The 25,694-nt window shown below is 31.5% G+C and overlaps 2 protein-coding genes across 2 annotated transcripts; one reads left to right on the top strand and one right to left on the bottom strand.

Annotated features, from left to right (window-relative positions):
• Positions 1-4,692: 4,692 nt before the first annotated feature.
• Positions 4,693-24,457, top strand: LOC135133380 (EF-hand domain-containing protein D2 homolog). Its single transcript, XM_064061778.1, has 3 exons — positions 4,693-5,027; positions 23,747-24,029; positions 24,089-24,457. Exons 1-3 carry the CDS (start codon positions 4,858-4,860, stop codon positions 24,218-24,220), a joined length of 585 nt encoding a protein of 194 aa, XP_063917848.1. The 5' UTR covers positions 4,693-4,857; the 3' UTR covers positions 24,221-24,457.
• On the bottom strand, positions 16,969-18,986 carry LOC135133379 (ero1-like protein). The gene is made up of 2 exons (XM_064061777.1): positions 17,830-18,986; positions 16,969-17,773 (listed from the first exon to the last, which is right to left on the bottom strand). The coding sequence occupies exons 1-2, from the start codon at positions 18,776-18,778 to the stop codon at positions 17,391-17,393; spliced, it is 1,332 nt and encodes a 443-aa protein (XP_063917847.1). The 5' UTR covers positions 18,779-18,986; the 3' UTR covers positions 16,969-17,390.
• Positions 24,458-25,694: the final 1,237 nt, after the last annotated feature.

The raw sequence follows: 25,694 nt of genomic DNA, 5'->3' as shown, positions 1-25,694 counted from the left end.
TTGTAGCATAAGCGGAGTCTGAGCTACCGGTCTGGAACTGTTCTCCCCCCGCGACGATGATTCTATCTATCGCAAAGCCTACCCCACACGCATATCCCATGACGAACTTTGCCCTGCGGAACTAGGCCATTACGGTCGTCCAACCCGCAAAGATCTCGACTATTGGGCCACATCGAGAAATTCACAACGTCGGCGGCCGCCCCCTGAATCTATCCAAACCTGTGGACTTGTACAGGTGGCGCGATAAATCTCGCCAGCTCGACTAGGAACCAAACCTCGCTTCTGCCACGTTTTCTGTGTCATTTAACCTCAATTCCATTTTAAAACATTCAATCTCTTATAACTCTGATGTTAACAACAACTGAACAAGTGTTAAAGTTTCAAAGAGCAATAAACAACATTTAAATTCGCCATACAATCTTGTGAAATCTTAAACAACAAATAATTCTTATGTGGGATTAAAGTTGGACATCAAATAATTTATATGATAGAAAACATTCATCAACAAAGTATTTACAAAACAAAACTTAGCAAGGATTTATGAGACGAAAGATCTGGTGTGAAATAAACTTGTACAAATAGAAATGTTATGTGAGGTTAGAACTGTAGAACATGAAATTTACGTTCAATTAAATTTATACAACAAATAAAATTACTGAGGTTAAAATTGTGAGATTAAAGAAATATTGTATGATGTGAAAATTTGCAGAGTTAACAAAATTTACATGAGATTAATTTTTGCCACACTTTATCAACGGTTCAAACAAAGAGTTTACATTATGCCAAATTATATCATGATCTAAATGATTGGTTACTTCAAAAATAATTTACTTTGAGAAGTTAAAATACTACGAACTGGTTACCCCAACAAAACACATAATAAACAAATACAAAAATATCCAATCATCGCTCCGAGGGAAAAAGCGTCTCGGTGATGTAAATATCCAAAATCGTTGCGAGGAAAAAGCGTCTCGGTAATGTAAATTTTCTGTAGCGTTGGGGGCATGCCTTAATTAATTAATCAATCTGGCGTTGCGAAACATGCCCCGATGAATTAATCGTGATAACGATGATAACCACCTAAGGGGAGAAAATATCATAACCCCCCGCCAGTCCGCAGTATAATGAACTTGTTTAACTGCCGTAAATGAACTATTAGCAATCTTGTGTGAAGAATTTAGAAGTGTTATAATGTAACACTTACGTATATGCATCCAGAGACCTATTCGTAATTAAACATAAGGTGTTTTTCCTGACTAAGTGAATTTCATGAAATCTTCTAGCAAATGGTTAATTTAAATAATCCTGATTGTTAAATTGTGTTTGCACTAGCTGACTATTAAGAAAAACTAGCTTGATTGGTGAATTTACAAACAAAGAAACAGATTCACAACACGTGTTCGCGTCCGACCGGAAGTCTGCAATTTTCGATTAAAAGGGCGCAAGAATTTAACGCGCGGGTTGGGGACAACTGTATCATTATGAAAAATACGTTTGATCGTCGTTAAACAAAGGCTTCCTCCCGTTTTATTAACTACCAAACCAACTAATTTAAACCTAGCGCTTACCACGTGGTTACACTTACACGAAACACACCAGAATGACACATTCTACCGCCATGCCGCTTTTCTACCAACCCTCTAACTGAAATTACCCTAGCGCTACGTGCTGCCATCTAACCCAAAGATCATGCAAACTAACTCCTAAGCGCTACGTGCATTAGACCATCCATGCATATTTGGTTGCCTATGTTTAAGGATTTCCTTTTTGTGATTGAACTCTTTTTTTTTCAAATTAAAATTCAAATTATTCAAATGCGATTTCGCGCCGCTGTCAATTAATTTCAGCGCGAAAACTTTGATTTAAATTCGGTCACCACAGCATATTTATGGAAACATGCAACTAGTTTTTATGGAACTCTCAAAATAAAAGAGACATAAATTGATATTGTCGCTATAATCTAACCATAATATAGAAAAATAACCGATCCATTAGTTTCTAAGACTATCAATCTAAAATATTTATTAAAGGTTTAATGAACTCCGGGACAAATAGACAAAAAAGGACCTACTTTCAAAGCTTTAGGACTAATAAGACTTCGTAAAACTACAATACATTTCTATTTGCCCACAGGAAATAAAGAAATAAAAATTGAAGATCAGGGGTGGTTTTAAGATCGCTTTAACCAAATTTATGCCTTCACCAAACATTTAAAACATCATTAAAAATTTTCCTTAAGTACTAACTATTTATCTATCTTTTAACGTTACGTAAAATTTTAGTTTGTATTAGAACCTAGATAGCGAACATTTTGGAAATTTTGGTAGGGTATTTATTTAACACTTTCTAAAGACAAGTTAGAATTTATTTATTAGTTCCCTCTAAAAGACTGATCATCATCTAATTTTTTTAGTATTTTAAAAACAACTTGTGTAACTTCTTTGAAAATCATAAACTGATGTTACACTAATATAAATCAAAATTAAAATATCTACCCATACGAAAAACTACCAAATTAATCTCGTTGAAGAATACGTTCTAATATACATGTAGAATCCTTTCACGAGCGAGGAAAGTTCTATCCAAATAACTTTAGACCAATTTATTTGTGACTTTTTCTTTTTGAATTAAGTGAAACGTTTTACAATATAAAGTAAAAAAATAATAGAAAAGTATGGTCACATCACATTTGAAACAAAAATGAATGTAAAGCTCGTCTACGAAAATAGTGGTTTTACGTCTCTCACATGTTGATGTGTCGTTGGTCCCCCTTGACAACGAATAATGCAGATTTAGTAGGGGCAAATTTATAATACCATGCCAAAGAAGATTCGAAAGTATAACGTTTCCGGAAAAGTTACCTCCTCCAAAGAAACAATTTAAATGATATTTACCAATTTTCAGTTATGCTCAACACGTAGACAGTTTTAACCATGTAGATTCATCTTTATTCTTTTCTTTTATGTACTGACATGGATGTACAGAGTGTACACTCTAACTGTCCTTTGATTAATTATTTCGGATAATTAATGATGGTTTTTAAGAACTAATTAGATAGTTCCGTCTTGGCCAGTTCAACTCATTAATTTTATGATACAGCAATTACTATCTACCTATTTACAAGAAAAATTTCAACATAATTTCTAAACATTGCGTTGTAGATAGGACGTTATGTGCAGTATAATATGTCTATATTTACCGGTCGGAAGTACTCCTAATATGTTTTGACTATTTGAATTACTGGGGTGTAATACTAGTTGCCTATCCATAGAAATTTGCTTTTAGAAGCTATACAATTTATTCCTATTAAGTAATTAACTTTTTGTTTTTTTATCGTATTATCCAAGTTAAATAATAGTTTCGTCCAAACAACATGCACAACAAAATATAATAGATAGCGAGAGATAATCATATGTCTTTTATCGTACAACTTCTGTACAATCTTACTACTATTACTTACTATGTTGAATTTAATTCCTCTTTGCATTATTTGATAACATAGTCATTTCTTATACATATCTATAAAAAAAAATCATTTTACATTATTAAAAAAAGTCTTGAAAATCCACGTTTTAAACTCTTCAGGAATAGCGGCACTAAAAATGATGCATATTCTTATTTACTATTTATCCTTGCAAGAAACATGTATTTACTATTTACAGAATAAATGTGATTCAGATTTCGACAAATGGAATAAAATAACACTGACGAGTCATACTACAATTACTCATTACCAGAAAGGGTTGTTTCAAATGGGGGTGATTACATAGTAACGAGGAAGCAAGTTTTGATGTGTTATACACCTTTTATCAATGCACTTTACCACAAGTCAATTCTCTAAACTTAATTCATGGTGTCGCTCGACAAATGATATGTCACCCCATTTCCTTCCGTTTCGCAAAATGAATCATCTCACGCATCTATGTCTGACGTTGCTGATAATAAATTACGCACCAGTGATAATATTGGGGAAAACAAACTCAAAACGAATAAATTACGTGTGACTTCAACAGCGGAAATTTTGATTAGATGGTTACAAATAGGAAATCCTGACTTAATTGTAAATAAATAGATATTGATGAATTGAAAGTGAAACTTATCGAATTACTTGCATTAACAATGAATGAAAGTCAACAAAAACCTGACTATTTTATAAAGAAACCACTCTCGATTTTATTGACTGAACTGTTATTACAGCAGCAGCGAAAGTATTGGAAAAAAATATTTTAGAAACTTATTTTTGCATATTTGGAATAACACGACGTCCTATTCATTATCATTATTATTGTTACTGATAATGGAAAAATTCTAAAGCTACATAAAGTTTGTTACTATTTACACGCGGTGACACATAATAAGGTCTAATCAATTAGAATCACATTTTCTGCTTACATTCTTAGCATATCTTCCAATAATCAACAAGTTTAGAATGTTATTCAAGTACCTGTAAGCCATCTGTAAATACCTGTTTACAAGATTCGAAGCGGTTAAAAACAATTAATATTATCGTTAAATCATATTTTATGACAGTTAAAAGCATCTTTAAGTCATGTGTCATTTACATTACATATTTTATTTCTTTTAGAAAATATGTAGATATAAAAAGTACCTTTCTTGGCCCTGCTACTACACATCAGAAGTTCAAGCAGTGGAGGGAAAACCAAGATGCGCAAGCGTACCCACGTGCATATTTAAAATCACGCTCTCTGATTCCTCTGTTCCGTTTTGAGTGTTGTCGAGGTGAATTTGAAATTGTGAAGTTCTCGTGGTTCGGAAGTTGTTTTTGTCAGTGTTTTTGTCAAGTGTCGTGCAAATTCTCAGTGATTTGTCAAATTTTACCAAAATTTTTGTAACAAAATGCCAGCAGACGCAGAATTAAATTCCGTTTTAATCAGGAGACAAGAAATTAACGATGCTTTAGATAATGGAAATGAAGTTAAAGTTAACTACAGAGTCGTTAATATTTACACCGAGTTCCACGAGTTTTCCAGAAAGGAGATCAAGCAATACGAAACCACATTCAAGAAGTAAGTTTTCTTTTTACAAACTACATAAAACAATTAACACGCTGTTATCTAATCATCTACAGCATGCAGATATTCGCAAATCATTTTTATTTTTAGAGTAACTTGAATTTTTTTTATTAATATTATTGAAGCGTGTTTGTGCTTCAACTTTTTTTCACGAGTAAAAAAACGGAGCAATATTTGCGCTCCGGTGGCTGCAAGTATGAAAAATTCATAAGGTTTCGATAATATCGACCAAAGACCGACAGCAACTTTATTTGCCACGTGAGAAAAACACGTGAAAACACTGTTTGGAAAGAAATTTTTTCTCAAGGGTCTTGGCGATATCACTTTATCGCAAGAACCTAGGTGAAATTGCGACACGCGCATCGTTAACATGATAATTAGTTTCTTTGCATAAATTTTAAAATATAATTCGTTCAAGTTCAGCTGTCGTACAATAAAACCATTTATCAGTCTTCACCTTGACAATAATACATTTTTAAAATGCATTTTAGAAAAAAACCGCAGTGACACAGATATGACTAGACGTTTCGTATTACCACATTTTCCAAGGACTGAGTCATGTGTGATGATAAGAAATAAATATGCAGATTGTTAAATGTGCAGCTCAAAGCAGTCGGTCTTGTTGGATTGTATAATAAAAGCATTAGCGCTGAATAATAAAGTAATGGTTCGGTACACATACGTCATATTTGCAATGTAGTACGCAGTGATATTGATTTATTTATTTATAAGTACCTACACCAACAGGAAAGGTCATTGAGGTAACCTAATAATATACTGACCTTCTAATGCCTACCTATATCGATTGACCTTTTATAGAGAATGTAAGGTGGGGTGTTTTACCTATAGGGTGGGCCGATGGCTAAAATTTGCATAACAATGTTAGCCAAGCCGGCAACAACCATAAATTTTTATTTTATTACATTTTTCGGAAAATATGGACAGTTTCAGCAAGTCTTGTCCTGAATATGAGTAGGTTTCAAATATAAAAAGGTCAAAAACAATATATATTCAAAGATTTCGGGAATACTAAAACTGTTTAATTTCTTTTAATATAGGCACTAAAAATAAATTCGTAATCAAAAATAGCAAAATATGAAATCCTGATACTTGATACAATACTTTCCCCGTAACCAGTCGCTCACTTTACTTTACCATGCCCTAGAAAATTTTGTGCGCGAGAATATTTGTTTCGCAGTTAAAATGAACACACTGTATATGTGTATTGAAACTAACTTTTCCAGAATTTTTGTCTACGTGTATACAGAATCGTCCACAATATTTAATTAATCATTTCAGTGTAATTAAATACACCGTGTGGTAAAAATACTGGTTAAAACAATCTTTTTCACAAAGAATTTTCCTGAATCTTTTACTATATAGTTTGTACCAAAAGAACTGTAAACTCAAAAATTATAGAGGAAACCCTTTTGAAATTTTAGAAATTTTTATTATAAATAGGTATACACTTCGCTAAAAAACAATCGAAGAAAAATTTCATTCTTGGAAAGAAGATAGATAATATTAGAGTATTGTTTAATTATTTTGAAGATTCCTTTAAAAATGTTCAAATAGCTTACCACTACGTGCTAGGTTTTTTTGAGTTTACAAAGATAGAATATTTTTTTTTGGGTACAGTGTGTTTAAAGTCTAGTGAAAAAAGTCATAACATTTAAGTTAACAAAAATTTTTTAACCAATAATATATATATATATTGCATTATTTACCTTAATGTTCTTTTTCATTAAGAAATATTGAAATATTTTCAATTTCAGTAGTACTACCTTCTTAAGTAAAGAATTAAAAAGAGAAAGGAGTAATTATAAATATGAGTACAAAAGAATGAATATGTATATGCAATACATGAATCGATAAGCACGCACTCCTCAATATCTCGATAAATTTTCAAAAACAGGAAAAAGTGAATGACCAAATTTATACTTATTAACTGTTTATCGTCTTCTTTTTAAAAGGTTGATGAAATTTTTCATGACGTATCTTTAAAAATTAATACATCAATTATTTTTAGAAATTTCGGAACGTGGTTTTCATCACTGTTTTCAGCTTACAGAATTATAAATCACAAGCAAAACATTGTCGAATTTTTTGTAGGGAATGAGATCATTAAAAATAGATTCTTCGACACAAGCTGTCTTATTTTATTTTAACGACATATCGAGGAGTACGCGCTGATTCACCCTATATACACAAATCTAAAAATATAATTTTATAACCAAATTTAACCAGAAAAACCCTATCACAAATTGTATATTTCCTCAATCGATAAAGCGGGATTTAACTTTAACTTATCAGAAAAACCCAGCGGTATTGTTCATTCAATAACTACACTTACAATACATGCAATAAATATATTACAATAGTTTTCCAGAAATTAGTTAAGCAAGGGTTACCACGAAAACCACTTATTGCTAAATTTAAATAAACAATCACAAATCTTGTGTCATTATAGGAGTGGAAAATAAAAAATAGCAATAGACTTTTTGATTCCTTATCTAATATGTATTCTTCAAACCACTATCAACGCACCTAAAATCACTGGAAAATCCAAAATTTATTTCAATTGCTAATCAACTCAAATTGCGCAGCTAGACACTGAAAATAAGTTTGTGCTCATTTCTGCAAATGACGTCGAACTTGAGGAAAAAAAACATGGCCGTTCTAGTTTTTACGACCTCTCCAAAATAACGAAAATAAATTATGCATCGTTTTGTTGTGTATTTACGAAGCGGATGTAAATAATTCATTTAGAAATAAATTTCTTTAAACGGAGCTTCATTTCTTGAAGGCTGAATTGTAATTAGTTTCGTAGCAACCACACATTATAGTATCGAATAAAAATAGGTTAATTACAGTCTTTTTTACATAATTTTTGCATTTTCAGCACATGAGGCATATATAGGCAACGTGTTAAAAATCATTTATTATTTAGTATTATTTTAACATGATATTAAAGTGTGCATATTGATTGGTAATTACTGATAAAATACAATTAAATATTTTCCAATGGTGTTATAGTAATTTTTTCAAAAAACAGCTATTTATCCCTCATTTACATAAAGTGATTACACAAGATCGTGAATCAAATTAATTTTGAAATTTCCTGAATTTTGCCGCTTCATTACGATGATGACTACTCGTCGCCTATCACAAATGTGAATCATAACCTAACTTTCTTAAGGTGTGAAAAAGAAAAAAAAAACTTGTGGTACATCGTATTTTTATTATTGTTAGATTGCAATATATTGTTTGGTGAAATAAATACACTGCAAATTCTTATTAAAAATGAAGTATATATATATATATATTATAATTACCCGGTACTAGGTAACAGTCATTGCATGTATAAAAAATATCGCATGTAATCTCAAAGTAAATTAATATTTATTTTACGATCAGCTTTAATTTAGCAAATTTTATAAAATAGGTAAAAGTTGTATTATATGTCAAAATACCAGCTTTACGTAATTAAAAAAATTACTTATAATATTAGCCTATGTAGGAATAAACACAGCATTCTAACTTTTTTCTAATAAATTAACTAGCACAGAGTTAGATTTTTTTATGATAATGTAAACAATCCATCAGACAAAAATATCGGTGTGATGAGTACTTAGGTTTTGCAAAAATACATCTCTTAAAACCAAAGTCGTAGTAATCCAACGTCAAAAGATATTATATTATTTACTCAGTAAAATCCCTAAAAGTGAAGTCTAAAATAATTCGGTGGGGAATGTATACGTTAATTAAATAATATAATAAATTTTACTTAATAAGATAAAACTCTACGTTCTCCACTCGACAGTAATTAGATAAAAGGTTTCACGCTCAAGTAAAGAATCGTACGTGTGCAATAAATGTCCCATAACACGATTATGCTCTTAGCATGATACATTTGCGGCTTCTCGTTCTCATTTTCTCCTCGAACAATACCTACGTATTCTATAAACGATGAAGCATTTTCTTAATCGAATTATTTTCTGGAGGAGTCTCGGTAAGCATGAAGTAAAAGTCGCCTCTTCATTTGCCGCACCGATAAATATAATAATCAATTTTCGTTCAGTGAAAGCCTTTTCCTGGCAAGTCTCATCGCTAATGGGAAAAAATCAAAAGTGTTGTTCGCTTTCTCATCATGTAACTAGTATTGACATCTTCCTGGGATTCTTATAATGGACTTTCAACATCATTTTGAAACTGCTTCCTATTAAAGTTACAATACTGATGTAGTGATGTATATACCTAATTGGTTATTTAACACGAAAGAAATTTCGAACTTTGTTTCATGATATTGTTGACATGTTGTCGCGGGAGCAATGGATGATTAATTATAACAAGCGTTCTTGAATCATAGTGTTAACAGGAATTTTTTCCTTGATTTCAGTGGTCATAAACCCCATCACAACAAACTATCTGAGTTACGGGAATTTGTTTACAAATTATCTCGGGTTGACGAACAAATAATTTTATCTAGAATCAACTTTGTTTGGGGGCGTTTGAAATCACGAACGGGTTGAAAAATGTTGAAACAAAAATCAAATTACAGGAAATCCGTTGTGATTTACGGAACTGGTAATTAAATTAAATTTTTCGGCCGTGACGGAGTATCGTAAATGAAAATTCCACGAGGTGATTAATTATACAAGTGAAACTTGTTTGTGTGTCAACAGCATTTTCCTTAATTGATTAGCTATTAATAGTCATTTTTTGCATTCATCGTATGGCATTTTTTCAGTTACTGAAAGTGAGACATTTGAAAGTGAATTTTTTTTGCTTGTTGATTCTTGTTGACTAAATTGGAAACGTTATTTTTTCGGTTACCACTACTTATTGACCTTTAGTTTAGTTTCTCAAGTATTTTTTCTTTTTATTGAAAATTTGTGTTTCTACTCGCGATTTCTCTCAAGAAATTGTAGTGTATACATTTCTAGGTCATGTAAAATGGTTTTTTTACTTATTTGTTTCAATTTTTCCCTTTCGTTTTTAATGTGATCGTCGCAGCAGTTTGAAAGTATTTTCACCGACACACCTCTTATATAGCTGTATTTAAGTTATCAATTTTTGTCAATATTATCATATCTGCGCGTTGACTTTTTCCGCCGAAGTGCAAATTTTGATAAAGGTTTTGTCCTTCATATTGTATTTGTGTTTACGTATAGATATCGATGAGTTGTACGTCCGTTTACAAAACGTCATACATCGGATTTCTTTCCCAGACGACAGCTTTCTTATAAGATAAAAATCGGTAAAATGAGTTTAATAACAATTTTAATCCCAGATAGGTGTGTAATATACAAGAACATAGTCGAAAGTGTTGCGGTGGTTGTCATTCTATCACTGCAACCCCCACTTTTAGTCTGACAGATTAGTGCTAAAAAATTACAACTTAACAATTTAGTCTACAATCAACTTCCCCAATTAAAGAAACTGTCCAAAAAGCGATAATGCAGATATAATTGTAACAAACAGGTATACAAATGTGTCAATATTTATATTTAAACACTTAACTAAATATTTCATGTAGCATGAGAACATGATGATCTGACCTGACCTAACTGTAAACAATTTGGTGACACACCCTTTAAAAATTTTAGTTCATCATCTCAATATAAAGTTAATTAAATATTTACAAATAAGCTACTGTGTATTTTTATTTCAGTCATCTTTAATTCACTTAGCCTACGCTGAAGAAGTATGATTCGGTCAGGTCATGTCAGGTCAGATCAAGTCAGATCCGTAGTAGGATATAGAAATAATAAAATTTACTACAGTATTCTTAGTTTATAGTACAAAAAACTGTCATCTGTCAAAATTCAAATTTCTCTGGCAGTAAAAAATAAAAACACTTGTGAAGTATATATGGCAAAAGTTCATTGATAATAAATACCTACATTCATAAAATGTTAGTAGTAAAATTGTTATTAGTCAACGAGTTCTTATTTTGGCTTTGACTGTACGTTCTAGGTGACTGTTACCTGTTACCTGCTAAATTTCTCCAATAATGGAATGAAAAGACAAAAGATTATTGGATCTGAGTAATATAAGGAATGTAAGAGATAAATTTTAATTATAACAAAATGTACTTTAGCATGGTATGTCAAGGCACATTAATTATTTTGTAAGACATTTTTTTTTTACATATATACCTACACTAACCGATTAAAGCCTAGGAAATTGCTAAAAAAAGTTGGTACACAGTAACATGCAATTAACCCAGAAATTTCGCATTTAATGCATCGTTTAATACTTTAATACTCATTGCTAATGGGTTCCTCATGTTGAAAATTGTGTTGTTGCAACAATGCCAATAATTCTCCACAGCGACGCTCAAACGTCTCTGTGTACCACTTATTTTTTCTTCCAATGCAATGCTTAAAGCTGTACTCGTTATTTAGTCACATTTTGTGCAATGTTATAATTACTGTAAAATGCATTTAAATTCTTCGGATTTCTCCACGAATCGCATTTATTTGAAAACGTTTACATTACGATTGAGAATGTAATAATACAAATTCACGTGCAAATGAACTCATTCTTTGTTTGAAAAAATTCGTTTTCTCCGAACTGAACATCCTCACTAAATTTGCAAATGAGAATTATACAAAAACATCGTTTGAAGATAAATTATTAGTTGATAAAAGACTAGGGTTCGGTTTATACCGGTATCACAAGGATTAAGGGTGTGCAAATTTGCTAAAAACAAACGCAAACATGTTATATCGGACTTATTCCATTGGACCAAATATTCCCAGCTCAGTGCTGTCGGCGCGCTATTTTTGTTCTGCCTTCGGCGCAGATCAACTTGAAGATGGCCTTGCATGCGGTTAACTGATCATGTGATCAAATTCAACAATTTAAATTCTCAGGACCAAATCTTAATGCGCGACTACATATTTGATCAGGTATTTCTTTTCTATTTTCTTTTATAAACTTGTCCCAACTGATTTTATTATTTCCGGAACGAAGCCACAGGAAACATTGTAAAGCAGTAGGTCATTCTGATGAATCCAATTTGACGTTGTCTTTGTGTTTTATAACCCATAGAACACGAGAATACAAATTTCATCTACTGTCACTTGTTAAAGATTTAATTATATAGGTAATCCGCGCAGTTCTAAACGTCTGCTTTGTGAAATATTTTGTACGTTATAATTTGATGTGCACTTCCAAATAATCATCTCAAAATATAAATTTCACATTTAAAAGTGTATCATATTGCACATCTTTAGTTAGTCCACGTGTAAACAGATCATCATCAAGAAATTGTATAACCAAATTTTACAATGTATTTCAAAAATTACAGAACATCAACCAAAATTTATTTAAATAAATATTTATTAAAAAATACACCTTGAGTGTTGCTTGTCCCTAACATTAAAAATTACAATATTGTTTTAGTAGGATGATTTTATTAGGTAATAAAGAGAGGTGAAAGACCTTTTAAATAAATAAATTCTATTTTTTGTCTGATCTCGTTAATGTCCAAAAAGTGTATTAGCTACTCACGTCAGTCATATTAATTTATTCTTTCACAAAAGTATTGAGTAACTCATTATTTAACAAATTTATTTCATCTCAATAATTACTAATTTAGTCAAGTTACATGAGAAAATTATACAAATTAGTATTTAAAGATTATTCATAACATTCTCTTGGCTGGGTAACGAACTCTCCCGTAAGAGCACCTTTACCAAATCAGCAACTTTGTTTGCATAAAGTACAATAGCATTAAAAATATTGCCAATATGGATTGTAAAATTGTTACGCAAGATTCAGTACACATGATATGTACACTAAAATTAAAATCCAACAGAATTTAGAAAAGGTCTATACCAAAATCATCACATCTAGAGATTATGGTGTACTATTTCTATAGAAAAAGTAATAATTTGTTATTTCAATGAACAATATTTTTTCAAACGTGATGAGAATAATTTCTCCAAAGAAATAGATGTTAAGTATTTAGTAAATACTGTTCAACTGTTCTATAGCTACCGAGGAGGGTAGAATCTTATTCTACCCTCCTCGATAGCTACACAAAATTAAATGTACGGTACTTTTAACGTAGTAAAAATGAAAATAAGAAAAAACGTAAGAAAAGCTCTTTAATAAGTGTTCAAAATTTTGTGATCACTGATATATCTTTTTTAAAATGCTAGAACGCCTCACTTTCAAAACTGAATTTAAAAAATGCATATATTCTTGTCATATTGAAAATGTTTTTTCGTCATGTAACCTTGACAGTGAAATTCAGAAATTCTTTTATCGTTTTAGAGAAAGGAAGATCTTTTTCGAATACGCAAAAAAACTGCTGAAACCTCTATAAAAACGTTTGACGAATCTGTCTTCTAAATAAATAAAATTACAGTCCATTATTTGCAACTGAAATAATTTTTGCAGGTTGATTTTTTGATAAACCAATATTTTAACCCCTGGTCTGCAACATACTCCATATTCTTGTCACGTTCCGGACGTGCTCTTTAAATTCATGTTTTAATCTGGCGACCTAGGCACTACCGGTAAGCATTGTTGTCCCATCGAAGTGATTCGGAAATTGTTTCGCTATATTTAGCAAGTCTTTGACGGCCATTTGGGTGTCGAAGTCCTCGGCCTCGTTACCTGAAAGAGAATGCTGTGTCTGGGACGTACATACCTGTGTGCAGTTTTCAAGAAACATTCTATTCTTGAAAACTGCCCCAGGTCGAAAAGACACATTTTGGTATTTCCCGTTAGTTTGTACTTTGGAAAAACCACTTTTGAAATTCGTCCATTCTCTTTTTTGGCACAAAGAGGCTTGTGGGCTTTGTAGTTCTTCGAAACATGCACTATGTAGCTTACTTTATAGATCTAAAAGATGTTGTTTAAATCCGATAATCCTTATACTCGTATCGTTGTGGGTTTGACAAAAGATTATTCTTCGTCCTGACTCCTACAGGTTTATTCAGTACCCAAGTCCTACTCGTTATTCCTCTCTTGGATTTTCGTTGTTTTTTTTTCTTTTTTTTTCACGTTTAATGTTACCTATCATATTCACAGGTTGATAATAATTAATTCAGTAATTCCACACAATCCAACGTTGTTGATTTAAATACTAATTATATAGATCCAAGTCTGCAGCATCCTTAATACAAGACCACTGTCAAAATAGTCGTAATAGATAAATAATTATGTCATTGAAACGTTTACCCGGTAAATAACAGAACAGTGGTCATTCATTTGTAACAATTTAAAATTAGAATTCTCATTATTACACTGTGACATTTATTAAAATGTGGATTAACACCAAAATTCCAAGCGCAAATAAATAACTAGTACACATTTATTCATAACCACATTATATTACCAAAATTTCCCAATATATTGAAGATAAATACGATTTATTTCATTCGAACTAATTATATATACATTTTACAACAAAGCCAATAAGTTATCAGACCAATCAAGAATCGGATTTGGGTACATACATATAGGTACCTACATAAAATTATATAGAAACAAATTTACAATATTTTAATTAAATGTTGATCTATGATAACATAACTAATTTCTTAGTACTCAGTATATAGCATTCAAAAATACCACAAACAGCTAATGTACTTATAACGTTTATCTGATTTAGTCCCCTAGATTTTAAGAAAATATATTTAATACACCCAAAATATTCATTATGTGCTCATTTTATAAATATAAAGTTGTGGTATATGTATGATTGCAACTTAAAGATAATGGTCATCTACGTGATTAAAGATATTTAAGTACTGTATTTTATTAATTATATGTACACGTAAGGGTAAATTTACTGTATATACATATATCAACATAATGCAGACAAAAGAATCAATTGTTTAGTACCTTGTTTTTTCCATTCATTTTATGTAAAAACCATTTTCCACTAAATGCTTTTTGATGTATGTTGTCAATTGGAACAGTTTGTTGTATGTTTGTTAAGGTAGATTATCTGTGTATTGAAAAACTCTGTTCAGCTTTAACAGATTTAATTGTTCCATTCAATACAAAATTAGTTTCAAACATTTATAAACCGTATTTCCTGAACTGTATGTTTTGTTAAAATTTTTCGCCAAAGTGAAATCAGTGCTAATTAAAACTGAGTTGCTATTAAATTACGATCATTCTCATATTTTCAGTTGTATCTTAATATTCCATAGAAGCTATTATCATCATTACTATTAATTACTTAGAGGTTTGTAGATTTATATTATAATTTCTATGTCATCGTTAAAATTCAAAATATCTTCAACATGCATATCGACCGTTATTATTACTGGAAACACAATATTTTAGAATTTATAGACATTGAGATAAATAAAAAAGACGCTAATTCATATTTGTAATATTTTTGAATTTTTGGCAAATTTACAACAATACAGTCAATAATCACAACATAGAAAACGTAGTGCAAGCTGCTTTTTATACCGAAAATTTTGAACCTACAAAAGAATTGTAAATGAAAGTAATGATGCAATTTCAAAATGTCTCGGTTTAAAAAGATTCACTGATAACAGTAGACTTTGTTTTCTTAAATGAATTTGTCCGCAAAATAGTTTTAGATGATTAGGTATACATATTTAATGAATATACAGGGTGAGTCCCTAAGCGCACGCGTCCCGCCGAGATATGGTTCTTTAAGGACCATACACTGAAATCACTCTCAACTATTCAATATTTAGTTTTTAAGAGGTAACACACAATTTAGTTTTTTCAAATAGAACATCCTATATATTTTTACATATTCTAATTGACCTCTTCTTAGGCTTTATAACCACAATTTATTTTTGAAATTTCATTGTGACGTTGCCACGTTATTGTAATTTTCTTTATAAAAAAATTTGAATTATGACAATTTTCAAATGTCGATGTTTCAGTTTTTCAAATAGAACACCCTATATTTTATCATAACATCTGTCCTGTTTTTATTGAATATTTTCAATATTGAAAGTTGATAGTTACTGCGATTTTTTACGTTTTTAAGAGACACACCGACATCGAAAGAAAGAAGACAAAAAAATATATAATAAAATGTGATGATAAAATACAGAGTGTCCTTTTTGAAAGAACTAAAATATCGATATTTGAAAATTGTAACGTTTCAGATTTTTTCTAATACTTTGTATATTAAAATTTTATTTAATGAACACCACAATAAAGAACGCACCTTTGTTGTATGGTTATAAAACTCAGAAAGAGGCTAATGAGAATATGTAAAAATATATCTAGAGTTCTAGTAAAAAAAGAGTGAGTCATGTGCGATGTCTCAAAAATCAAAAACTTTGTATAGTCGAAAATAATGTTAATCTGTGCTACTGAAACAACCGTACAACTTTCGTCTTTAACTTTTTTTCTATCTCTAATGCTAATGTAATGAGATGTCGACGACCGCGTGTTTATTGACTCACCCTAAGTATGTGTGCAGTCTTGGTCAAAATCCGTCGTTCCATGCAAATTCGTACTTCAATTATCATGTCGTTGTTGACATATATTACATATTTGTACTGCTTTCGAGTGAATTTCTAGTTTTAATTGGGAATAAATAGAATTTGAATTTTATAAAGTAATGAGAATAATAACCAAAAGAAATTATCTTGGTCAAAGTCACCTTTGAATCGAAAGCTGCATATCGTCTTATTATCAATTAAATTTAATAGCAATGGTTAAAGGACAACAAATGTGGTAATAACCAACATGCGGTATTTCAAAGATGACTTTGACCAAAATCATTTTTGGTTTTACAATGTTAATTTTACATTGCAAATAAAAATGACCAAAAAAAAAACAGAAAACAACGACTTTGTTTTCTTTCATTGAGTGATTTTCCCCCACATATATTGACATTTTTAATTTGGGGTAATCCTAGATTAACAATTTGTGCACTTTTTTGTAAAAATTGTAACAAACCATAGTACAGTGGTAATTATATTTTTAATATAAATAGTATTTACAAGTGTATATGAAAATAAAAACATTTGTTTCTGGAAGTTACACGTAATAGGAAAACATAACCACAAAATTCAGTTTAAATATAGCTAATAAGTATTACAAAATCAAATAAGTAATACAAAAAGATCATTAGCATAACAAATCTCAAAAAATAATCTTAAGTATCATTGTTGAACTATAACAAAGTTTTCATGACAATTGTGATGTTCTGGAAAGAGTATCACTAGAAGTACTGAATTTAAGTCAGCTTCGACATAATCAACGGCAATAAATGTAAATTATTCTAGAGTTAAGTCTTCACAATTACGTCAATCACAGGTAATGCTTGCGCCAGGCGCAAAAATACTGCATCTATTTTTTTAATTACACTATAACATATGTCAATCATTAATGTTCCAACATCTCCCTAAAATTATCCAACTTGTAAATGCTCGTCGACAATCGACCGAACGCGTTAAACAAGGCAACAATCTCTTCCCTCTGTAGTTGGAAAAGTTTTTTCTGATTGAATTTTTGAGAAAACAAGATTTTTAAAGCGGTCCCTAACCCCTTGGTCTGCAGTTTACCCCACAGTTTACATTTATCACATCCTACACAATCCATTATTCGTGTCACGTTGAGGAAGTGCTCTTTGAATTCGTGTTTCAATCGAGCGGCTTGAGCACTACCGGTAAACATTGTTGTCTCGTCGAAGTGGTTCGGAAATTGTTTCGCTATATTCAGCAAGTCTTTGACTGCCATTTGGGTGTCGAAGTCCTCGGCTTCGTTACCTGAAAGAAAATACAGTTATGTATTTGGTGAGTTTTCCTGTAGAGTGTTTCTTTACCTGTGTAGAATGTTTCCTGTTCTAAATAGGGAGCTGCTTTAGCTAGAGCTCTCAATTCGAGAAGGTAAATGAAATATAGGTTTCTAAGCCAGTTGGGTCCTTCCCCGTTGGTGGTTTCTGGCGAAAAGCGTCTTTCGAATTCGACGAGACTTGGTCCCCATTCCCCTTTGGGATCTGTGAGGCTTAATCCATTAGAGTGCGAGAGAAGATAGTTGGCACAGAGATGAATATTGATGCTTGTGTGAAGACCAGAAATGGCCCTGTAATAAACTCTTTCTTCTAGACACATACTATTGAGCTTACTGCTTGGGATGTAGAGGCTGTAGTACGACTTCGGTCGGAAGCAATTCTCTAGGTAAATAGAATTCCATATCCGGTTAGCAGACGATCCCTTATACCCAGTGAACCGTTCTGGGTTCAACAGAAGATCCACATACTCTGCGTCTTCGTCGTTCTCATCCACAACGCAGAAGTTATCGTTCGCATCGTCGTACTTCGTCCACATAACCAAATCCTTCTTCATCTTCGCACTTATCGTTTTATTCAAATAGTCCAATTCTTTATCGCTCCCTCCACAAGTGTCTTCTTCTTTTTCTTCCTTCTTCAGTTTCGCCGTTCCTTTAATCCCCACCGGTACGTCGCCGTCCCCACAAGCCTGCACGTGGCAATACCTCATCGCGCACTTGCTGTCATCGTGCCAAAACGGACACTCTCTCTTTAGGTTGGCCTTGAAAAAGCGGAAGTAGTCCTTGAGCAGTAGACTCCGCAGGCGTGGGTACACCTTGACATTGTTGAAGTGGTCGACGGTATCTATGTTACAAGTGCACTCGTCTATTCGCCCGCTCAGTTGGCAAAAACAGGCGTCATGGGTGTGCGGCTCGAAGTAGGCCCAGCAAGGGGCGGTCACCACCACCAGCACCAAACACAGCCGACTAGTTCGAAACAGCATCGCGTTTGCTTTGTATCATTTCGTTCACTAAACGTACGTGCGACCGTAAACGTGGATTTCAGCTTGTGACGAATAATCCGTATCGAACCGCTAGAGAACACGTCGAGCTCGCTCTCTGGGTAACGGTCACTGCCAGGGAAGAGTCAAACAGGTGGGACCATCGTATTCCGGCCAAATAAATGAAAGGCGGTACGTGACAGCTGACTGCTTTATTGACAGGATTACCAGCTGATTGTCAGTGTGGGATTAAAACGTCATCGAGTTGGGGTTTTTATGGTGATTTGTGGAAGTAAATTATATGTGCTTAGCGAAACGATCTAAATTTAGGTCGCGCGGGGAATTATTTAAAACCGAAATATTATATCGAATATTAGGTTATCTCTGCCGGAGTTTATCTGGTTGTTGCGTTGTCCTTGATTGGACACGACAATTTTATTATGCATTGATTAATTAACTTCTGTTTGGAAATATGCACATTGTCAGTTTTATAAATTTCGTTATTTGCCATAATCGTTTAAAATTCGTTTAGTATTCTGTACCACAGTATATTCAAACACAATTAGGATTAATTCATTGTGATTAAGTATTGTATAAAAATTTGCCAAAGACCATGCAGATAATAATTAATTGATTGCGGATTATTGTCTGATTGCACAATATGCGTTTTAATGGGGTAATCTTATTTATTGTTTTATGGCAAGACCGTAGAAATTGATCTTTTTATTTCATCACTCACACTTATTTTCTACTGTACTTTATAATCGTAGACAGAATTAATATTACAAAGCATGTGCAGTTGACTGAGTAAGAGCACAACATGGCACAACAAGTAGCCATAATGCTATATGTATTAGGGACAATACGAACACATACTTGAATTAAAATATAAATATAATATGTTGATTTCCAATTATTTTGTTATCAAAAGAACGGATTTAAACTTCGTTATAATAAAAATAAACAATGCAGAAATCAAATGAATTGAACTAATGGATAAACAAAATTTTATATTCCTAGTAATTAGAGTACCAATTTAATTCCTGTTAAAAGTGTTCAAATTACTTCACAAATTTTTCAAGTGAATATTTCAATAACAGCACCAATTACCGTGATTTGCTGATACATATCTGCCTTGACTATAAACGTGTTGTTCAGCAGGTTTTCACAAAAATTATTATTATAGTAATCATAAATTTCAGTTTTAGCAAATCCTTTAAAGTTACACGTTCTTCTTAAACACATGTCGATAGAATAATTTGTAGTAAAATCACAGTAAAATTATTTTTTCATTATACGTACCTATTCCTAATATATTTATTCAGAAAATACTTTGCTACTGAAAAAAATTAGAAACACACTTTTTCAATTTCGGCGTTAAAAGCATATTCATTTTACACATTCATTTTTTGACTAATATAGCATATTTCAAATTACGACAGATTTTTGTTTTATTTTCCACGGTTTTTTCTTCGGGTATTATTAATTATCTTAATTTAAAAATATAGCATGTCTCATTTTAAAAATTTCTACTAAAAATTTAAATACATAAACAGAAATTTGTATGTACATACTTATATAACTATGTACAATGTACACATTACATCTTCATACTTATCGGCTACAGAACATTATTATTAATGTGATAAACATTTAGAATCTATACGATTTGACAAATTTCAAATCGACAGCCGCTAATTTCATGTTTGCAAATTTTTGGATTTTTGACAAACTTTTCTTTTACCTTTTTTTTGTTATATATATCAATTTCGAAAGTTATGTTTTATTAAAATTAGATTATGATAAAATCCTTTTTCGAATCTGCACCTAGCACTTGTTTATATCGTATATAAAATAATTAATTTCAGATTCTGAAAAAAAATACAGTTTTATACTCCCCATCAGTTAAAAATACATTAATTGCTGTGTGAACTTGGAAATAAGTTATTATTATCACAACAGTAGGTAGATATGAAGAAAACAAACTGAAAATTTCTGAAACAACTTGACAACGAATTAACAAAAATCTTTTTATCTTAAAGAAAAATTGTATCTAATTTTAAATTATGTTAGCAAATGTATAGGTATGAGGATAAATTTTGAAAATGTAGTTAATTGCAAAGAATTATTTAAGGAGTCGTAATTGCCTTGAACATCCAAAACGAAATTATAGTAAAACGCCGTTAAATCGAGAATAAAAACATTTTAGAAAGGAAATTAGCTGAAACGTCCAATCAAATCTATAACTCTATATGTTATTTTTCTACGCGGACTACAATGACTATTTTATGAAAATTTAAAACATACGACTGTTTTATGTTAATTTTACCTCCATAAAACCCTTATAAATATTCCTCCTAGGGAATTAAAATTTCATTGGATACCATATGAGCAATTCGTGTTTCAAATATAGATCATAATAATCAATATGGTTATTATTACTAGTACGAAAGTCAACACGCACATAAAAAATAGAATTTGTCATCCATGAAAGGCTTATTTTCTTACGTAATATCATTGTTTTAATATACATATACAGCTACCTACATATCAGTGTATAATACACGATAGTTTGTTTATTCGCTGTGAAGTGAAACATTTTTTGTCGTTTAAAATTGTTCCATAAAAATTCTTACATTAATGCAAAGAATACAATACAAAATTTTACTCATAAGAAAAAAATCATAAATCGTCTTTAACCTAACTCTTGTTTTGAAAGTATGTAGTTTAAAAAAAAAAAAATGCTCACAGACTAACCGACAAGGATTTAAGCACTCATTGATCAGTTCTTTTAGATTTTTTAATGTTACTTGAACGAACTTCAAAAAAATGCGTTTGAATAAGTTTTAAGAGGAAGGATCGAATTGCTTTCTAAAAAATAAAATAATCAACTTTCACTTTAAAATTGATCTTCGTTGTACGTAAAAAATTTGCAACTTTTGTCCATTGTCCAGCTTAGAGTTTTGAAAATTTTGATTGGCTGTTTTGCGGCAAACAAATGGACATCTGTCCAAATCAACATTTTTATTCGTAAATATCAATTCTTATTTTTATAATTGGCACTTTAAACCTTTGTAATATATATAACCAATAAACGATAACGAAGATTATTTTGTTGTTTGTTGTTCTAAAAAAACAGTTATGATATCGTCTTACGATTTAAAAACAAAATATCACTTCCAAATGTAAAATGGGAAACTGCTTGCTAAAAGTACAAAAAACATGTCATGAAGAGGAGTCTGACCAAACAAGCTGTTACCTGTATGAGAGATCAAGTCCTTTTATCTCCATAAGAAATCTTTATATATCCTTTCCATGAAAGCACCTACAACTTAATACTTTCTTTATTTAGAATGTAATAAAAGTAGTTTTGAAGTGTTTATACGATACAATTTTATAGATAACTACCATTTGTTGCCACATAGTTAACACCAATAATTATCTATTTACATACATACTTACATACTATTAGGTTTAGTACATACCAGCATCTAGAAAATAAAAACTTGGTAATGTATTTGCTGGTACCAGGATCGTTCGTTACTCATGAATAAATGAAATAACGAATCAAGTACCGCTGTCATTTTTTTCTTTTTCCTCCACTCAACGAAAAATTATTCATGAATTGATTTTTAATATAACACTGCCCTCATTAGAACATACTTATAATCAATACTGGTAAGAATCATTAATAGTGCAAATAAAAAAGTAAGATGTTAGGAGTATTTCTTTTACCTTACAATACTAGTTTCATAGGTATAAATACTGACAAAAACGTTTAATATGTTGTCAGACCATTCCATTAATTTATAACGAAAAGAAAAACGTTTACTTTTTACATATTTATCAATAACTCAACTAAACAAAATAGCAAGATGTCAATATTTAGATTCAGAATGTTTACAACTCTAAGGTTCCAAAAATAATTTGGTGGTCTCGTAACGATTCTATTTTGCCTCCATAATAACTGTTTACTGGTAATCTCATGAGATAATGATGAAAGTACATAAAGTCTTGTTATGTATGTAAATAAAAGGAAGGAAATGTGTTTACGATATGTGGATATCAACAGCTTCTAAAATAAGACCGGTCTGTAAACATACCATCCAAGTGCAGCCGCTAATCCAGTAGCCGCATAATCAAAAATATTTTCTGCTCCGACTTAAAATATTTACAATAGTTTCAGTTACCCACTTAATAATAAGGCAGAATTAGATAAGCTACTGCAATTCTACAATCCATCCAATGTAATATTATTATAAAGTTAGTTTAGTATTTATAATGATGATAGTCTAGGAACAACAAAAAAATGCACGATTTTAATAATTTAAAACGTCGAATAAACAATACTGTTGTATGACTAACGTATTAAAATGCAAAAATTTAAATCACCTCCTTTTATTCAATTTGTTATACAAACCACAACGCAGTTGTTGGCAAAGCGAACCCTCTACAGCATTATTTAATAGTATTGTCATTATCTCAACAAGTCTTTATTGGACCAGCTTGTTAAAATTGACAATTAGGTGTTATAGGCACTCATTTATAATGTAGATCGCCACTTCGTGCAAATACTTTATTAATAGCCTTGTAGTTGACCTCCATGTTCATAGACTAACAATTAACACGACCATTTAAAAAATTTAGAACACATTGAATTAATAAAATCCACATGGCTGCATCTACACACTAACCATTTACGTATTTAAAATTTTACAATCTCTTTCCCTCAACTGTGCCGAAGCGGTCTTCCACCGTTTTATTTTTGGACCGAAAATGTTTGTCATATTTAGCATGTAAACACGACTTCTTTATTTTTGGTTATCTCCCACCGAGCAGGTCCAGGTAGAAAAACACTGCTACTAAAGCTTAAAATACAGCCTCTTCGTGGGGTCTTGCAGGTGTTTAAATTACGTTTAAGAATAGGAACTTTATTGGCCTCTTCCATTAACAAAAGCTGTTTTATTGTAGGTTTAATACAAACAAAGACGGTTTCTTGAGCTTGAACGAACTTAAACGGATGATGGAGGTCCTAGGAGCACCACAGACCCACGTTGGACTCAAAGCTATGATCAAAGAAGTGGACGAAGACGACGACGGACGTTTGTCTTTTCGAGAATTCCTTTTGGTTTACCGCAAAGCCAGGGCGGGTGAGTTAGCAGAGGATTCTGGATTAGCACAGTTGGCCAAACTGACAGAAGTTGACGTTGATAAAGTGGGTGTGAATGGTGCCAAAGAGTTTTTCGAAGCTAAGGTATTAGTGTCTAATGATTTGCGTTTTTAGTACTATTTTTTGTTTTTATTTTATTGTAGATACAGGAATTGTCTAAAAAAAGTAAATTTGAAAGCGAGATACGAGAAGAACAGGAGGAAAGGAAAAGGCAAGAAGAAGAAAGAGCCATGCGACGGCAACAGTTCATGGAAAAAGCTGCTATTTTTAAATAAAAAGTACCTAAAATGAGTATTGCTTCGGTAGACTGATACACTTTAATAAGATATAATTAAATAATATTTAAGGATAAAGTTTTAAAATGACGTTTGTTTACTTTCGCTTTTTATTGTAAATAACTTAAAATCTAAAACTAAATTAGTATAGGTGTAAAAATCCATATTTCAACTTTTAGATAATAATCAAATTTTTGTGATAGATGTTTTTTATAATAAAAGAAAAAAATCACATGATACTGCTTTATTAAGATTTAACTAGGTTTTGAATGCTATTACGATGACCCCAACTTCCAACTAATTTTTTAACACAAACACTTTTTGCATGAAATTTTGTGTATAATAGAAAATGGAAAAATATTTAAGAAAAAATGTTCAAAATGTAATAAACAGAAACGTTATAACCGTTGTAAATTACACATGCATAGTTTCTCCTAAATTAAAAATTTTAGAGCCATAGAAAGATTTGATAAATGTCAGAAATTTTTTCCGAAGTAACAAGTAATCATGATTAAAAAAACTGATCAAGAGTGTATCCTAAAACCGATCCCTAGTGTTAAGATTTATATATTAATCAAATATCGGTAGATTTTTGGGTAACTGTATACCTATCCTAAAACCGATCCCTAGAACTCAAAAGCAAAAATAATTTCCGACAAAAAAGTTAACAATGTTTAAAATATTTATAGAATTTTGTGAGCTGAAAACTTTAATAATCGAAATATTAAATGTTTATATTGAGAAATATACAATAAATCAGTTAATAGTGGAAATATTACACGTATCTACTGAAAGTTCCCTGCACCACGCGTAGCGACTGGCCCTACCCTTTCCAGTTAGACTCCGAATTATGTGAGAAGAACATTGGTGACTTATCAGTGATGAGTCCTCACCTACTGCGCAGACCTTGATCGTCAGTGGCGTCGGTGTTTTACATTTGGGAAGAGGTTAGTTGAAATAAATATTCGATCATTTTTAAAATAAATAAAGCAGCACAGTCAGATCAAACAAACGCAAAAACATACCAATAATGGCAAACTAAACATGAGCAATATGAACGATGAACAATCCAACGAACGCCACCTGCAATTTGAAACTGGAATCGACTGGTCGTGTTTTTCTCTTCTACGCACGACATTGCCGAAGACGTCATACTGTTCTCAAATAATTTGACCTATATGCTTAGTAGTTATTTAGGGCTATAAACCAAACGGAGGTTTTCGATAGGAAAGGCAGGTATCATTCATTATTCAAGAATTATCGGGAAGTAGTTATTTCTATTAACTAAGTAGTTTGCTCCAGCACGCACAGTATTTGCGGCACAAACACAGTAAAAATGTAACCCATCGAGTCACTATCGACAGCTTAAATCAGATTAAATTAAGGGTGACTGTTCAGTTAATCTTCTTGATACAGTAACAGGCTTCAAACTATTTTTGTAAAGGTACTTAAGTATGTAACAAAATAATATTGT

This window comes from Zophobas morio, unplaced genomic scaffold (assembly GCF_036711695.1).
Source record: "Zophobas morio isolate AGI-343-1 ecotype UQ-CSIRO unplaced genomic scaffold, CSIRO_AGI_Zmor_V1 ptg000021l, whole genome shotgun sequence".
Classification (NCBI taxonomy): domain Eukaryota; kingdom Metazoa; phylum Arthropoda; class Insecta; order Coleoptera; family Tenebrionidae; genus Zophobas; species Zophobas morio.
This window is presented reverse-complemented; position numbering and strand designations above follow the sequence as displayed.

Bases quoted from the DNA above. Each gene is read 5' to 3' on its own strand.
- LOC135133380 (XM_064061778.1), top strand. From the start codon at position 4,858: ATGCCAGCAGACGCAGAATTAAATTCCGTTTTAATCAGGAGACAAGAA. The intron at 5,028-23,746 runs GTAAGTTTTCTT...GTTTTATTGTAG, and splicing joins TACGAAACCACATTCAAGAA to GTTTAATACAAACAAAGACG. The intron at 24,030-24,088 runs GTATTAGTGTCT...ATTTTATTGTAG, and splicing joins AAGAGTTTTTCGAAGCTAAG to ATACAGGAATTGTCTAAAAA.
- LOC135133379 (XM_064061777.1), bottom strand. From the start codon at position 18,778: ATGCTGTTTCGAACTAGTCGGCTGTGTTTGGTGCTGGTGGTGGTGACC. The intron at 17,774-17,829 runs GTAAAGAAACAC...ATTTTCTTTCAG, and splicing joins ACAGGAAACATTCTACACAG to GTAACGAAGCCGAGGACTTC.